We start from the raw sequence: 18271 nt of genomic DNA on the forward strand, positions 1-18271 counted from the left end.
AAGGTACTCAATTATGTGTGTGTGTGTGTGTGTGCGCACTTATGTATGCTATGTATAAGTGAAATGTATGATAATGATACAAGAGACAAAAAGGGGGAGTTAGGATTATTTTATTATTGAATAGTACTCACACTATCTGTGAAGTGGTGTAGTGTTATGTGAAAGTGGATTTAGATTAGCTATAAATGTATATTTCAGACACAAAAGGCAGTAAAAGAGTGGAAGACGAAAAGAGCAACAAATTAACAAGAGCAACAAATATAAAGCAGTAAGGAATATAATTGATATTAATCCAACTATGTCAATAATCACGTTGCACCTCAGTGGTCTAACTGCACCAATTTAAAGATACAGACTGACAGAGTGGATCAAAAAACAAGACTCAACTATATATACCTTGTCTACAAGAAACCAGCTTTAAATATAAAGAAACATACAGATTAAAACTAATGGATGGAGAAAAATATAACTAACACTAATCAAAAGAAAGCAGGAATAGATATACTAATTTTAGAGCTGGCTTCAAAGCAAGCAAAGTTATCAGGAATATAGAAGTTCATTACATATTGATAAAGGCATAAATTCTCCAAGAAGATATAACAATCTTTAACTGGTATGTGCCTAATAATGGAGTATAAAATTATATGAGTAAAAAATAACAGAATTGCAAGGAGATGAATCTACTATCATAGCTGAAGATATGTCAACATCATTCTATCAGAAATGGACTGATCCAGTTGACAGAAAATCTGTAAGGACATAGTTGAACTCAAAAAAAACCATCAATCAACTATATATATTGCCATTTGTAGTCGACTTCATCCAACCAGAGCAGAACACACATCCTTCTTAAGTTCACAAGGAACGTTCACCAAGATACACCACATTCTGGCTATAAAACACCCCTTTCCAAATTTAAATTAATAGAAATCATACAGTATCTGCTCTAAGACCAAAAAGGAATTATAAACCAGAAATCAGTAACAGAAACATAACTTGAAAATCCCAAATTATGTAGAGATTCAACAACACACTTCTAAGTAACCCATGGCTCAAGTAAGAAACCTCAAGAGAAATTTAAAATTATCTTGAACTAAGTGAAAATGAAAACACAATTCATCAAAATTTGTGGTATGCAACAAAAGTAGTGGTTAGAGGAAAATTTATAGCACTAAATGCATATTCAGAAAATAAGCAATATCTAAGATCAACAACCTAAGTTTCTACCTCAGGGAGCTATATAGATAAAGAAGAGCAAATTAAGCTCTTAATTAAGATAAAGAAGAGCAAAGTAAACAGAAGAAATAATAACAACACGGAAAACAGGAAAGCAATAGAGAAAATCAATGATTTTCTTGGTTTTTGGAATAGATCAATACAATCAATTTAAGTCTCCATAAAGAGAACATAAATTGCTAACGTCAGACATGAAAGAGAAGACATCACTACATCACTATGGGCATTAAGAGAATAATAAAGGAACTCTATGAGCAACTCTATGGGGATAAATTTGATAAACTTAGAGACCAATATCTCTCCTTAACATAGAAACAAAAATCCTCAACTAAATATTAGCAAACTTAATCTAACAGTGCAAAAAGAATTCTGCATCACAACCAAGTGGAATTTGTCACAGGTATGCATGGCTGTTTTAACTTTTGAGAATGAATTAATGTAATCAATCACATCAACAGGCTAAAAAAGACAAATCATGTGATCATATCAATAGATGCAGAGAAAGTATTTGCTAAAATCCAAACCCATTCAATACAAAAACTCAGTAAACTAGGAACAGAGGACAATTTTCACAAACTGATAAAGAATATCTATAAAAACCTAACAAGAATTAATACTGTTAAAATGTCCATATACCCAAAGCAATCTACAAATTCAATGCATCAACTATCAAAATTCCAATGGTAGTTTATAGAAACAGAACAAACAATCCTAAAATTTATATGTATCTCTGAAAGTCCCCAAATAGCCATAGCAATCTCGAGAAAGAGCAAAGCTGGAGACATCATGCTCCCTGATTTCAAACTATTTTACAAAGCTATAGTGATTAAAACAGTATGGTATTAGCATAAAAACAGGCATACAGATTAATGTGATAGAACAGAGAACTGAAAAATATATCTATGCATATATGCATTTTATGACAAAGGAGCCAAAAATATAAAATGGAGAAAGGACAGTCTCATCAATAAATGAAGCTGGGAAAGAACACGAAAAATAATACTAAAATTTGTATGGAACCACAAAAGAACCTGAATAGCCAAAGCAATCATGAGAAAGAACACCAAAGCTACAGGTATCACAATCCCAGATTTCAAGATATACTATAAAGCTGTAGTAATCAAAACACTACGGTACTGGCACGTAAACAGAGACATAGATCAATGGAATAGAATAGAGAGACCAGAAATAAACCTATGCTTATATGGTCCTTTAATCTGACAAAGGAGACAAGAATATACAATAAGAAAAGACAGTCCCTTCAATAAATGGTGCTGGGAAAACTGAACAGCTGCATGCAAAAGAATGAAACTGGATCACTTTCTTATACCATACACAAAAATAAACTCAAAACGAATTAAAGATCTAACTGTGAGACCAAAACCCACAAAACTCCTAAAAGAAAACATAGGCAGTCATCTCTTGGACATTAGCCTTAGGCACATTTTCATGGGTATGTTCCATTGGGCAAGGGAAACAAAAGCAAAAATAAGCTATTGAGACTATACCAAAATAAAAAGCTTTTGCACAGCAAAATGAAAACACAACCTGCTGCATAGAAGATACTTGCAAATGATATATCTGAGAAGGGGCTAATATTCAAAATATATAAAGAATTTCTACAACTCATCAGAACAGATATACCTCAAAAATTAAAATTAAAATGACTCTATGATCCAGCAATCCCATTAGTGGGAATATATCCAAAGGAAATGAAAATGTATCTCAAAAAGATATCTGTACTCCCATGTGTACTGCAGCATTCACATTAGTCAAGATATGGAAACAACCTAAGTGTCTATCAGTCGATGAATTAATAAAGAAGATGTGGTATATTTATGTAGTGGAATATTATTCGGCCATGAGAAAGACAGAAATCCTGCAATTTGTGACACGGATGGACCTGAAGGCATTAAGTGAAATAAGACAGAGAAGCACAAATACTGTATGATATCACTTTATGCAGAATCTAAAAGAGCTGAACTCACAGAAACAGCGACTAGAAAGACGGTTGCCAGGAACTAGGGTGTGGTGAAATGGGGACATGTTGGTCAAAGAGTATAAACTTCCAGTTAGAAGATGAATAAATTCTGGGGATCTAATGTACATTATAGTGATTATAGTTGATATAATTTTAGTTGAAACAATATTTAAAGTTGCTAAGAGAGTAGATCTTAAATGTTCTTGCCACCAAAAAGAAATGGTGAGTGTGTGACATGATGAACGTGTTAGCTCAGCTATGGTGGTAATGATTTTATAACATAAAAAGTGTATCAAATTAACTTGTACATCTTGAGTTTACACAATGTTATATGTCAATTATATTTCAATAAAGCGGGGGGGTGGAGGGGATGTAAGTAAGTAAATAATTAAGTAGATAAATAACTAAACAAACTGATATTTCCTCTTGTACCTACATGGAAACATAACAGGAAGCAAGTACACTTTATTGTCTAGTTTTGCAATAATACTTAAACATTTTTGGAAAACTCTTCTAAATTTTATCTAAATTATTTTAGGTGTACATATACTTAGATATTCTTCAGAAATATATAAATATGACATTTTTAGATTTTCTCATAATTTGTTATCTTATTCAAAAATAAAATTCATTCATAATATATTTTCTTTTTATTTTTAAACATTTATTTATTCTTGAGAGAGAGAGAGAGAGAGAGAGAGAGAGAGAGAGACAGAGACAGAGACAGAGCATGAGTGGGGGAGAGGGAGACACAGAATCTGAGGCAGGCCCCAGGCTCTAAGCTGTCAGCACAGAACCCGATGCGGGGCTTGAACTCAGAAAACTGTGAGACCATGACCTGAGTTGAAGTCGGATGCTTAACCGACTGAGCCATCCAGGCACCCCTATAATATATTTTGTTACACTTAAGAATGGATCATTGACTTTATGAAGGAGAATTAAAATGTTTGCTTTCTCATCTCCAGCTGTTTGTGAAAAGATGAAACCACTACATCAGGTATTTCTTTTGACTCATGACAGGGAGACAACTACTCCAAAGCAACTGGACTAACCTATAAATGAAAGCAAATATGAGGAAAGTGATTCTTCCCCTGGCTTCAGAGAGGTTAATAATTTACCTCATTGTGCCATATTCAATAGAATGCTTCCAAATTACTGTTGTAGTACTAGTTAACTGTGGCACCAATTTGAGACCAATCATTCAGAGTCTAAAAAAGAGGAATTAAATAATTCAAACATAGATGTAACACGTTAATATTTCATCAAGAGGATTACACTGCTGCCTTAAAACTGAATCTCTAGAGATGGAAGACCTTGCTGTGTTGCTAGTATTCATCTGGTATCAACAACAACAGGTATCAACAGGAGTTCTGTTAAGAGAACCGGGCAGTACGCACATGTGGTAGAGAAATATCAAAGTGTTGAATAACTATTCCGAAGCTCATGGCTTTTCCTGGGACAGCCGTGTTGACATTTGCACTCGAAGTGCAGCAGCACTAGTGAGCAAAACCACCGTGCCCAGCACGAGTCAAGCAGGGAAACGGTCACTGTGTTCTTCACTCTGTGTACAGTAGTAACACTGCCAGTTTCACACAAAACTGTGTTTGATGAAGCAGCGTCAAATATTAATTTCACTGAATCTTACACTGGCGAATACTTTTGATTAAAAAAAACATTGTGTGTGGGGAAAAGGAAAGCATGCATAATGCCCTTCTGCTGCATGACAAATCCGGATGGTTGTCCCCAGGAAAAGCACTTGCAAGTGTAAGAGCTGCAAGATCAACTACACCTTTTTGTCATGGAAATTTACATGGAAGAATGGCAAACAGTGGCTGCTCAGAGTTGAGTATTTGGCACACATTTTCTCAAAAATTAGTGAAATGACCCTTGTACTTCAAGGAAAACAAATGACAGTATTTTGTAGCCAATGATAAATGTGAGTGTTTAAGCAGACTTTGAATCCTGGAAAATTCACTCCTGTCAGTGGGAGCTTGACAGCTCCCCAACACCTGAACACATTTCTGATGGGCTTGGTGCTGACAAGAATGAATGTAAGTTTTGATACTATAAAATGAAATATGTCAAGGTTGAAAAGGTCTACATAACTTAATAAACCAGTATTTTCCAAATGAACCATGCATAAGGCTACAAGATCCTGCTTGGGCAAAAGAGCTTTTAAAAGTATACCACAGACATCCAATGGGTTTTAATGTAACAGTATGAAAAGCTCATTGTTATAATCTCAGATTCAGCATAGCAACTAACCTTACAACACTACCATTTTCAAAACATTTTGAAAATCCACAATTATCTGAGATGGCTACTGCAGTATTCCTGTCTGTTCCAATATATCTCTATGAGACTGAATTTTCTACACTTCAATGGAAACAACATACCAGGCTGTACCAGGCTGCACACAGAAACATGTATGAGAGCCCAGCTGTCTTCCATCAGACAATAAAGAGATTTGCAAAAATGTAAAATAATGCTGCTTCTGGTATACATATTTTCTTGGAAAAGATCACTTTTTAATAAAAATATGCTATTTATGTGAACATGTAATCAATTTATTATTTGAAAATGAATACTTTTAGAATATCTGTTTTATTTTCAAATATGATAAAATATTGATAAATACAATGCACATTTTTTAAAAAAAGAACTCACTGGGATCCTCAATAATCTCTATGATCATAGAGTGGTACTGGAACCAAAGTTTGAAAACCGCATTTCCAATATGCTGAAGTATTCTAAGAAAAGGAAAAACAATGCTGGATGAGAGAGTAAATGGTATCACTTACAGCAAGAAGGCCTCATTCACAGCATCAAAGAATTCAGGCCAGAGCACCTCCTGAGGTTCATGTCCATGGTAGGTGAGCAGAGCCTCCACCAGTGGTTGGATATCTGGCAGAGTTACAAGTGGTACACAAACTCGCGACAGGAACCTTATCTTTTCAGGAGCCATTCTATGGAATGAATAACAAATAATTATCCAAATCTTAGAAAATCTTCATGCTAAGATTGACAAGTTACTTGCTTTGTCCCTCACATAAAGGGGGCTACCCTAACACCATCTATGAATTCTTCTCTTACTCCATTCTCTAGAAGAAATCCTTTAGTCCCATTTTAACACCACTTATTCTCAAGACTTTGGCATAACTATCTAGAGGCACCTCCAATTTACCATGCCCAAAACAGAACTCTTGAATTCCTTCCCCAAACATTCTTTCCCCAGTCCTAACAATCTCATTTCCTCAGGCTTTGAAGGCCATCCTTGATTCCCCCCTTTCTCATGCCCCTTACCTAATCCAACAGTAAATACCGTCAATTCATCTGACAACTTCTCTACATGCGCATCACTACCCCCTAATTCACCATCACCTCCAGCCTAGGTTACCGTGGGAGCCTTCTAAGTTCTCCCTGCTTCTGTCTTCACTCCCACTGTTTATCATTAAAACAATTCCAGAAACTCTTTAAAAATTCAGATCACTTCACCTGTCTGCTCAAAGCTTTGCAATGGCTTCCCACCTCAGAGAACTAGGAAAGTCTTATACTGGCTGCTGAGGCCTTCCATGACAGGGCCCCTTCTGTTTCTCTGGCTTCATCTCCTTCTACTTTTTCCCTTGCTCATCCTACTCCAGTCCTCTAGGCCTCTAACTACTCCAGGTGGGTCCTGTTGTTCATTCTGCCCAGAACTCATGGCTAGCTAGCTCCTTCATTCCATATCAATCTCAGCTCAAATGCTGCTTTATGTGACGGCATCCCTGACCATCCCATTTCAATGTACTTACCAATATGGTAGCAATCAGCTACATGTGGCAATTTAATTTAAATGAAAGAAAATTCAAAATTCCTGTTCTCAGTTGCACCAGCCACATAACAAATGTTCAACCGGTACATGAGGCTAGTGGCTGATGGTACTGAACACTGCAAACTTCCAGAACTTGTCCATAACTCCAGGAAGCCCCAGTGGACAGCAGAGCTTAATAGAGAAAATGCCATCTCACCCCACTGTGTATCTCTGATCTCACTTACCCTGTTTTACTTTTCTTCAGAGTACTTTTCATCACCTGACCTATAATGTATTTATTTATTTATTGTTCATCATCTGTTTCTTCCTGTTAGGATATCAGCTTTATAAGGACAGATACTTTTTTCTATTTTGATCTCTGCTCCGCTTCTAGCATACAGGAAATGATTCCTTACACATACCATATGCTCAAGAAATAGATGTTACATGAATAAATCAACTAGAGATCAATAAAATGAAAGTTTGAGATGTACGCTATTAGAGCTTTTCCTAGCTATATTTATATATAAATCTAGAAATTTAGCATGTGCTTTTTGAAACACAAATGGAACCATAGCAGAGAACATAAAGCGGTCCCTCACTTTTTTTTTTACTTGCTGCCTCATATTAAAAAATGTATGTTCTAGGGGCGCCTGGATGGCTCAGGTTAAATGTCCAACTTAGCTCAGGTCATGATCTCATGATTCATGAGTTCGAGCCTGCATCAGGCTCTGTGCTGACAGCTTAGAGTCTAGAGCCTGCCTCGTTCGAATTCTGTGTCTCCCTCTCTTTCTGCACCTCCCCCGTTCGCGCTTTCTGTCTCTCTGTCAAAAATAAATAAACGTTAAAAAATTTTTTTTAAATGTGTGTTCTATAATTTAACAAAGCCTCTATTTATAGGCATTTAGGTTATTTCCAATTTTTCAGTATTACTGCTGAGAATTACTGTTACTATTACTGCTATAGTTTATTACTAAAAACACTGCTGCAGTGGTATCTATGCATATGTCTATCAGTGACCCTGTGTGAGTATTTGTATATTAACTGCATTCCAAGAGACTACCAGTTTACTTTTCCCCAAACTCTAACCCAAGTGCATAATCTCCTTGCGATACATTCAAATACATCTGACATACTACCATTTTCATCATATTAAAGAAATTTTTCCTAGAACCCTCTGACCTGTTCCAATCCAGGCAGATTGCTTTTTATTCCCTCTGTACAGTTAACACCTTGGTCTCTGTCATGGGGATTTCCTTCACTTCTCTCCTGAACCCCATATCTTTTTCTTTCTTGGTTCATTCTTCTTATGTGGAAAAAGGTACATGAGTGATAAAGTACTTGAGACCTTGCATGTCTGGAAATATCTTTATTTTACTCTCACACTTGATTAACACTTTGGCTGAGTATAGAAATCTTGTAATTTTCCAACAAAATTGTAAGGGTGTGGTTCTAATGCCTTCTAGCTTCCTCCAGTGTTGTTTCTGAGAAGCTCCATGCTATTATGAATTTTCATCCTTTATATAAGTCCTGTTTTCACTCCCTGGAGGCTTTTGGAAATCCTCTTTGAAATTTTACACTGATATGTTTTGGTATGGATTTATTTTTATTCATTGTGGTCAGCACTCAGTGGATCTTAAATAAGAAAAGTTCTATTAGATTGTTTCTTTGACAATTTCCTATCCATTTTTCAATCTGTTTTCTATGAGAACTCCAATGATTCTGGATATTGAATTTCCTGGACACTTTGCTGTCTTTTCTTTCTTATTTTTCATCTCTTGGTCTTTTTACTCTAGATTTAAAAGAACTTTTCAAATTTATCTTCCACTCCTTTTATTAAGTTTTTCATGACAAATCTCTCATGATTAATTTACAAGAACATTAAAAAAAATTTTTTTAAGTTTATTTTTTTTGAGCGAGAGCATGCGAGAGTGAGTTCAGAAGGGGCAGGGAGAGAGGGAGAGACAGAAAATCCCAAGCAGTCTCCACACTGTCAACATGGAGCCCAACATGGCTCAAACTCACAAACCATGAGATCATGACCTGAGACGAAATCAAGAATCAGACACTTAACTGACTGAGCCACCCAGTTGCCCCACAAGGCAGGAGTATTATAATGGCTGCTTCATATGTGTGTATTATCTTTTGATACAAGATCAAAACTCAAGCACTGTCCACCCCGGCTACTGCAAGCCTGTCTAGAAATGCAGGTACAACTGTCCACCACGGGTCTAGGGGATTGGTTATGGGTAGTCTCTACCATGGTAATAGCTGAAATGAACAATTTACTGGCCAAGACTTCCCCCAAAAGCTGTAAGCCTTCAAACAGACTTCAGAGTTCCAGAACAGTTACATCAGACACAGTCTGTCAGTAAAATTTTTGTCTAAGTAAAGGATGGATTCCTGGTACTTCCTCCTCCATCATCTTCCCTGACATCCCCTTCTGATCTCTTCTATTAAGAAAAAGAAAAACAAAAACAACCCCTCACCTTCTTACTTTCTACTACTCTGCCCTTTTGTATTTTAACCTAGGAGAACTATTTGGCTCAATCTTTGAAGTCATTACTTGCTATTCAGCTGTATTTCCTATTCAGTCTTTTACTTTTTTTTTTTTTTCGTCTATGAGTCCCCTCTTTTAAAAACATAACCAATTTATTTCTATTTCAAGGATTTGATAGTTTCTCTTATTTTTAAGACATTAATTATCATCCCCCCCCCCCCTTTTTTAACCATTTGCTTGTCTTAGGTAATGTATCTTCTGTTTTGTGGCATTTAGTTCATCTTTCCTTATGGTGTTGGTTTTCCATGAATATCTAGGGATTTTTGTTTCCCCTCTCTGGAATTTGGGATTTCCCACTAGCCTCTCCATGACTGCTTTTTACCACAGCCTCCTCTGGTACTTGCGGAGAGGGTCAGGATGTATTCCTGGTTGGGGTTGCCAATAAATTGTACTCTGGGCATTGCAGCACCCCCAGAATGGCTGGGAATTAAAAGCCATTTGATGCTCATTCCTCCTCCAAATCTTCTCCCTCCTTCCTGATGGAAACAGGACACTTCTGTTGTCTCTTGTTGGAAGACAGCAGATAAGGACTGCATGAGGGCCTAGCCCTTAGCTGGCTTCTGTAAATTGAGGCAGTGCAACAGGCTGTCTTGTTGGCTGCCAGGTACCTCCTGCTCCATGAATCCACTCCAATGTTACTTTTACCTTTTGCAGTAGTTTTCTCTTGCAAGCTTTTTGGGCTGTGATATTTTCCTTCAAAAATATCCCATAACCTGCCACTTGAAGTCTTTCTTGTAACTTGTGGGTCATCAAATGCCTTATTTATTAGTATTTATTTAGTATTTATTTATTAGTATTTATTAGTATTTATATATTTGTTAAAATTTCTCCATCATTGCTAAGAGTTGGGAGGATAAAGTGAATGCTAGGCCATGCATGAATTTAGTTCACCACTTGATTTTGTCTCTTATATTACATTTTCATCTTACTCTCTTGCACTTTAATCTTTAGGATCTGGCCAAGTTCTCTACATTAGAGCTACTCAAAATATGGTCCTCAGAATCACCAGCAACAGCACCCCTATGAATGGGGCCAAGAAATCTGTTCCTTAACATCTTAACATCAGGTGATTCTTATGCCTACTGTAATTTGAGAAACACTGCTCCACACTACTTCTTCAGTAGTAGTCCCGAGAACTAGATGATTATCAATCTCTAGTAACAATCTGAATACTTTAATAGACATGATAGAACTATGTTTTAGATTTTCTGTTTTGTCTTTTTTGTTTTAGTTTAGCTATATTTTCTTGATAATCAACAATAAAATTCTCAGAGATAAATTTTTTGTCAAACTCCACTAATGATTTCTTGTGTGCAGTTTGTCTTTTCTCCTCAAATAATTACCTTTTGCAAAATTCACTTCTTGTTCTTTACCACTTTCCTAAATGACTGAGGTCTCTTCAACCACAGGTATCTTCCACTATGCTTTACTGTCTTTCTCTAACCACCAAGGTGGTTTTAGATTTAAAAATAATTGTGTTTTTGAGTCCATTATCTAATTTTAATGAAAAGACATATTTGGCTTGAGTTGTAAATACCATAAAGTTTTGGAATTTATGAACTTATTGGGTGGGATTGGAGAAGGGAAGAGTTGTTGTATGTCTGTAATGTGGACTGTTTTTCATGTATATTTTGCACAGAATCTAGCAGAATATTTTGCATAGAGTATTAAGAGCCTGATGTGTATCTGAGAAATGGAAAAATAGTTACATGTACTCAATAAATCTAGAACTCTGAATGAAGCAGGGAGGTGTTGATCTTGCCCTTCAGCAATCCTCTCTGGAAGAACCGGTTAAGTCCAACTTTTCCCTCATTATCTTAAAATTTTTACCATTCTCTCATTACTTTAGAAGAGAGGGCTCAGAGACTATCACTGGCTACTAGGGGTATGGAAAAGACAATCCTGGCAACAAGGGCATTTATTAAGCACTGAAATTTATGGGATGCAGACTGTATCTCCCAATCAGGCTGAAAAGGTCCAAGAGAATTTTGTGAAAATTTCTAAAGTCTTTTGGGGTGCTTCGGTGGCTTAGTTGGTTAAGCATCTGACTCTTGACCTCGCTCAGGTTTTGATCTCAGGGTTGTGAGTTCAAGCCCTGCATTAGGCTCCATGCTGGGCATGAGCCTACTTTAAAAAAAACCCTAAAGTTTCATATAAATTTCAGTAGCTTGTCAGTTGACCTACCTAAATGCAGGTCAACTGATAATGTTCTGAAAGGCTTCAAGGTGCTCACAGCCTTCATGGCTCCCTCTTTTGGTCTTGAGCTTGCCAGAGTGTGGAAATCCAACTTCAACTAGAGTTAGGCAACACTTTCCAGACTGGAGTACACTAAGTATTATGTCTTGATTAATTGCCAGAGCAACACTTCCAAATGATCTTTGCACAAGAATTCAACTGCAGAAGGTTCAACAGTAACCATATACTGCTAGAAACATCATTCTCATGTGGCTATGTTGAAGTTTCCAAACCATCTGCAGCAAACCACAGAACTAACTACAAGATAAACTGATGATGCTCAGAAAGTCCAGAATGTCATTCCTTCTAGACGGTTTATAGCAAAGAACAGGAGAGAATTTAAACATTCTGTCATTGAATTGTTGATTTTAGTTGGTGGCAAGTGAAATTCTATTTAAAATGCTATGACAAGACCATTTATCAGGCGTCTAAAAAGAATGCAAAAGGAAACCAAACAGATTTTCCTATGTTTTTTGTTCCTCTGACATTTTATGCATCAAAGTTATGAGATTTTTATATTTTCTAAGAGACTTTTGAGTCTTTTGAAATGAACTTGAAACATTCAAGTAGCAAAAAGTGAAAAAAATGTACAGATGCCCTCTTTAAAAAAAAAAAAAACAGAGAAAAACAGAATAGCATTGTTTGTATGGTGTTTAAGTTTGAGAGGCCCTTGGCGACTTGAACATTTCAAGTCTTCCAAGCAGAAGGTAAGTAATGATAAAATTCAAGTTTCATAAATAACGGGAATATCTGCATTCAAGTGTACTGGAAAGTAGTTTGCCCACTATGCTATATTCTTATTCAACTTTTTTGATTTTTAAATCTTAGAAATGCACAGATAACTTCATATATATATAGCAAATTTATATTGTTATGACGCATATTCTAGTTATTATTATAAGTTATGACAGCAACAAATATAATGGCTCCAGCATGTTTGGCAGCTCTTTCAAATGTTATCATGATGGCATTTCACTACCTGATTTCATGAAATCAGTTTCTAACTGAGACAAGAGAACACACTTGGTTGGATTTATAATTCACTAGAGAGCTGTAGATGTGGAGTTCTGAGTCTCACATAAGCTTTAAGGGATCCAGGTTCTTTTATGGATGGAGAACAGAACTTCCTGGCTTCAGGTCTTAAAAGTAGAACTTTAAACGCTCATAAAGAGACTCAAAAAGAATGCTGAGCATCAAATTGCTTTTTTAAATTCAATCTTCTGATAATTATAAATGAACTTAATTTAATTTCTCTAAAAATTCAACACATTCAAAAAAATACCTGCAAAAATTTCTTGTTGAATTCTAAAATTCATTCTAAAAATTAAGACTCCATAGTAAACACCATTCAAAAGAGCAAATTAGGAATGTATCAGATGTATCAGTGTCCAAAGGACATTCTACTAGCATATGCACCTCATATTCTTGGTAAATTCAGTTAAGAGTTCTACTAATTACATCAATGATTTGCTTTGACTAAAAATGTTTTTAAACTATTACCAAATTAATCACCATGTTATCCTTGCTGCTACTGCCAGCTGGGTGCCAGCATGGACATCCTTCAGAAAACTGCTCTGCGCCAGGGAATGTGCATATTATTTTTTTTAAAAACATACATCCTTACTGAAGAAGCAATCATAAACTCGGGAATTAACCTGCCCCACAAAATGAGCCAATCTGGCACAAATGGAAATTTCTCAGATGTAAAGAGTATATTAGCTAATAGTTTCCAGCAGGCTTTCCTAATTGTGGTCAATGGAGTTTAGATGCCTTTCTGAACTGCTGTCCTCTTCTGTCCTGAGGGTGAGAAAATGAAAAGTACACATTCTGAAGAAAGAATCTGAAAGACCAGTATAGTCAAATAATGGGTACAGTGCAGAAAGACACTGTAAAGGAGAAAAAATACTGCAGAGTGCAGAGAGGAATCAATATTAAGCAATCTAAGGCTGATTAAAAATGATTTTTTTTCATGAACTACAACTGCCATTTTGGAAATAAGACCCTGTGGCAGGAAATTATTCCTTTATTATGAATATTCTCTTTTAAGTTTTGGTATGTTGCCAGCTAGCACTGTATTTTGATTTTTAAAAAGTCTAATTATAAAATTATGTATAGAAGAACATAGGGAATTACTATAACATCAACTGTGCACTCATTGCCATGATTTCACAATGCTAACATTTTAGTGATATTTCTAGTTGACGTTTTAAAGAAATAAAAATGTTTCAGTTACAGTTGAAACACCCTCTCCTGTCTCATTTTCTCTTCCCCTTCCTAGGAGTTAGCACTCCCCTAACGATGGGAGTCCTCTCTGTCTAGTTTTTTTTTTGTTTTTTTTTTTAATGTTTATTTTTGAGAGAGAGAGAGAGAGAGAGAGAGAGAGAGAGAGACAGAGAATGAGAATGAGAATGAGAATGAGAATGAGAATGAATCTCCAGCAGGTTCTGAGCTGTCAGTTCAGAGCGTGATGTGGAGCTTGATCTCAGGAACTATGAGATCATGACCTGAACTTAAATCAAGAGTCACTCAACAGACTTAGCCACCCAGGCGCCCTCTTTCTGTCTAGTTTTAACACTTTTACTTTATATGTGTGTATTGTTTTGAGTGTTTTAAAACTTTATGTAATGATGACATTACGGGTATCTTTTTGCCACTTCCTTGCTATTCTGTTCTGTGGGTCTTTGTGTCTGGCTTTATACAAGTACCAAAGTGGCTTAATGACTAGCTTTGTAATATGTTTTGAAATCAGGAAGGGTGAGGCCTCTAGTTTTGTTTCTCTTTTCAAGGTTGTTGACTATTTGGGGTCTTCTGAGATTCTATATGAATTTTAGGACTTTTTAAAAAATCTATTTCTGCAAAAGAAAAATGCCATTCGGATTTTAATAGGACTGCATTGTATCTATGGGCTGCTTGGGGTAGTATGGACATTTTAACAATATTAAGTCTTCCAGTCCCTCAACACGGAATGCCTCTTATGTATTTGTGTCATGTTTAATTTCTTTCAGCAACATTTTGTAGCTTCCGGCATATAAGTCTTTCATTTCCTTAAGTTTATTCCTCAACATTTTATTCTTTTTGATGCTACTGTAAATGGGCTTTTTATATATAAAAAAAATCTCTTTGTAAAACTGCTCACTACTAGTGTATAAAACACAAGTGATATTTGAGTATTTATTTTGTATCCTGTAACTTTACTGAGTTAATTTACTAGTTTTAATAGTTTTTCTGTGGAATCTTTAGGGTCTTCTGCATATAACATCATGTCATGTATAAGCAGAATAAGAGGTTCTTTAAAATTTGGATGCCTTTTGTTTCTTTGTCTTGCCTAATGGCTCCAGTGCTTCTAGTACTGTGTTAAAAAGAAGTGGTGAGAGAGGGTATCCTTGCTTTGTTCATGATTTTAGAAGGAAAAAATTTCAGTCTTTCACCATGGAGTGTGATGTTAGCTGTGGGCTTTTCACACATTGTCTTTATTTTGTTGAAGTATGTTCCCTGTATTCCTACTCTACTGAATGTTCTTATCATCAAAGGATGTTGAATTTTATCAAATAGTTTTTTCTGCTTTAATTGAAATTATCATTTGTTTTTGTCCATCATTCTGTTAATATGGTGTACTACACCAATTGGTTTTTGAATGTTGAACCAACTTTGCATGCTAGGAATAAATCCCACTTGACCATGATGCAGAATCTTTTTAATTGCTGAGTTTGGTTGACTTGTATATTGCTGAGGATTTTTACACATGAATATTCATCAGGAATATTGCTTGCAGTTTTTTTTTCTTGTAGTGTATTTATCTGATTTTGGTATCAGTGTAATGCTGGCCTCATAAAACGAGTTTTGAAGTGTTCCCTCCTCTTCAATTTCTTGAAAGAGTTTGAGAAGGACTGGTATTAATTCTTTAAATATTTGGTAGAATTCTCTAGTGAAACCATCCAGTTCTGGGCTTTTCTGAGCTTTCTCCTTCCTGTTGTAGATCTGTTCAGATTTTTAAATTTATGAGTCACTCTTGGTATGTTTATAAAAAATTTATCCATTTCTTCTAGATTATCCAATTTGTTGCAATATAATTGTTCATAGTAGTCTCTTTTTATTTTTCTGCAATGAGTTGTAATGCCTTCTCTTTCATTTGATATTTGTTATTTTAGTCTTCTTGCTGATTTTCTTAGTCTAGTTAAGGGTTTGACAGTTTTCTTGATCTTTTAAAAAATCGAATTCTTTGTTTTTTTCCCATTCTCTCTTTAGTTTATTTCTCCTGTAACCTTTACTATTTCATTGTTTTTGCTATCTGTGGGTTTAGTTTATTCTCCTTTTTCTACTTCCTTGAAGTATAAAGTTAGGTTGCTGATTTGAGATCTTTTATCTTTATTTTTTTAAACGTTTATTTTTGAGAGAGAGAGAGAGAGAGAGAGAGAGAATGCACGCACAAGCGGGGGAGGGACAGAGAGAGAGGAAGACAGAGGAACCGAAGCCGCCCGATGCAGGGCTCAAATTCACAAACCATGAGATCATGACCTGAGCCAAAGTCAGGCACTTAACCAACTGAGCCACCCAGATGCCCCAAGATCATCTTTTTTAAACAAGATGTTTACTGCTATGTACTTTCCTCTTAGTACTGCTTTTCCCTCATCTTATACATTTTGATATACTGTGTTTTCATTTGTCTGAACATATTTTCTAATTTCCCTTGTGATTTCTTCTTTGACTCATTGTTCAAAAATGTGTTGTATAATTTGCACATATTTGTGAATTTTCCACTTTCCTTTTATTTTTTTTCAAGTTTTTTAATGTTTATTCATTTTTGAGACACAGAGAGAGAGACAGAGTGAGAGCGGGAGGGGCAGAGAGGGAGAGAGAGAATTTGAAGTAGGCTCCTGGCTCTTAGCTGTCAGCACAGAGCCTGATGCGGGGCTCAAACCCACAAACTGTGAGATCATGACCTGGGCCAAAGTCAGACAGCCAACTGACTTAGCCACCCAGGCACCCCTCTCCTTCATTTGTGAAGGATACTTTGCAGCATATAATAATCTTGATTGGCAGGTTTTTGTTTTAGCACTTTGCTATGTCATCTCACTCCCTTCTGGCCTTAATGTTTCTGCTAAGTAATCCACTGACAATCTGGAGTTTCCTTATATGTGCTTGTATTCTTGCTACTGTCAACATTCTCTGTCTCTTGACAGTTTAATTACAACATAACTTGCCATGGGTCTTTTTGGGTTTATTTTAGTTGGGAGTTTGAGCTTCTTGAATTTGGATGTCTAATTCCTTCTTCAGATTTGATAGTTCTCTGTCTTTTTCTCTCTCACTTCCTCTGTGACTCCCACAACACATACAATTGGTCCACTGGATGATGTTTCATAAGCTCTATGGTTTAATTAACGTTTCATTCTTTTTCTTTTTATTCCTTGATTTGATAATTTCAAGTGACATGTCTTCAAGTTAACTGCTTGATCAGTCTATTGTTGAACCTCTCTAGTGAATTTTTCAATTCAGTTATTTTTTTCTTCAGCTCCAGAATATCTGTTTGGTTGTTTTTAATAATTTGTATCTGTTGATATTCTCATTTTGTTTACACATTTTTCTGATTTAATTTAGTTGTTTATCTGTATTCTACTGTAGTGCATTGAGTTCCTTTAGGACGATTATTTTTAATTGTCAGGTGGTTCATTCATAGCTCTCCATTTCTTTAGGGTAGGTTTGTGCAAATTAATTTTGTTCCTTTGGGCCATGTTTACCTGTTTCTTTGTGTGCCTTATTTTTTGTTGTGTTTTATGCAATTGAAGAAAGCCACTTCTTCTAGTCTTTATGCACTGGCTTTGTACGGGGGAACTTTCACTAATCAACCTGGTGAGAGAATCTGGGGGTCCTTTGAATCTTTTCTGGGGATGTGTCTTCTCTGGGCTTATGTAATTTCCCAGAGAGCTTGCCAGTTTTTCAGGAGTTTGCAATCTCTTCCTCCCTCTGGTGTTTGTCTGTGGTACTGCAGGTTCTCTGGTGCCACAACAAGCCACTAAGTTTTTGTTCTCTGCAGCCCCTCTGACCTTCAAAGTAGGCTGCTTCAAGTCAGGGGAGACAAAAACCAATCCCTAGGGTAGCCCCTTCAGAAGCTGGAACATTAGATACACATTCTACTCTTCTTTCCCACCCCCCAACCCACCCAGACAGAAGCTGTGAGTTGGGTGTTTTCTCCTTACACCAACCTCCATCTGCAGCACTGCCAGCTCCCTGGGGCTACAAAAAGCAGCGTAGGGCTCTCTAACATTCACGCTCTCCAGGTATTGAAAGTCTGCTCATTCCCCATCAGTGGTCAGAGTCAGGTAAGTTACCTGAGGCAGTCCCTCAGGCAGCCCCCCCAAAAGCAAGAACACTGAACATATTCCATTCTTTTCTTTCTCCCTCAAGGGACAAGCTGCAAGCTAGAATTTTCCTCCCAGTCCCACCAAGCTGAGCCAGCTTAGGGGAAGGGCTA

General features: G+C 36.3%; 1 protein-coding gene across 5 annotated transcripts in view; it reads right to left on the reverse strand.

Annotated features, from left to right (window-relative positions):
• The window catches only part of FANCC (FA complementation group C), a 278492-nt gene that overhangs the window by 68927 nt on the left and 191294 nt on the right, over positions 1-18271 (reverse strand). For all 5 annotated transcript variants that reach the window (XM_019423448.2, XM_019423449.2, XM_019423451.2 and 2 more), the window contains one exon: positions 6019-6183. In XM_019423448.2, coding sequence (XP_019278993.2) covers positions 6019-6183 — 165 coding nt within the window. The remainder of the gene's footprint in view (positions 1-6018; positions 6184-18271) is intronic.

Source organism: Panthera pardus, unplaced genomic scaffold (assembly GCF_024362965.1).
Source record: "Panthera pardus isolate Hobbes unplaced genomic scaffold, ASM2436296v1 HiC_scaffold_20, whole genome shotgun sequence".
Classification (NCBI taxonomy): domain Eukaryota; kingdom Metazoa; phylum Chordata; class Mammalia; order Carnivora; family Felidae; genus Panthera; species Panthera pardus.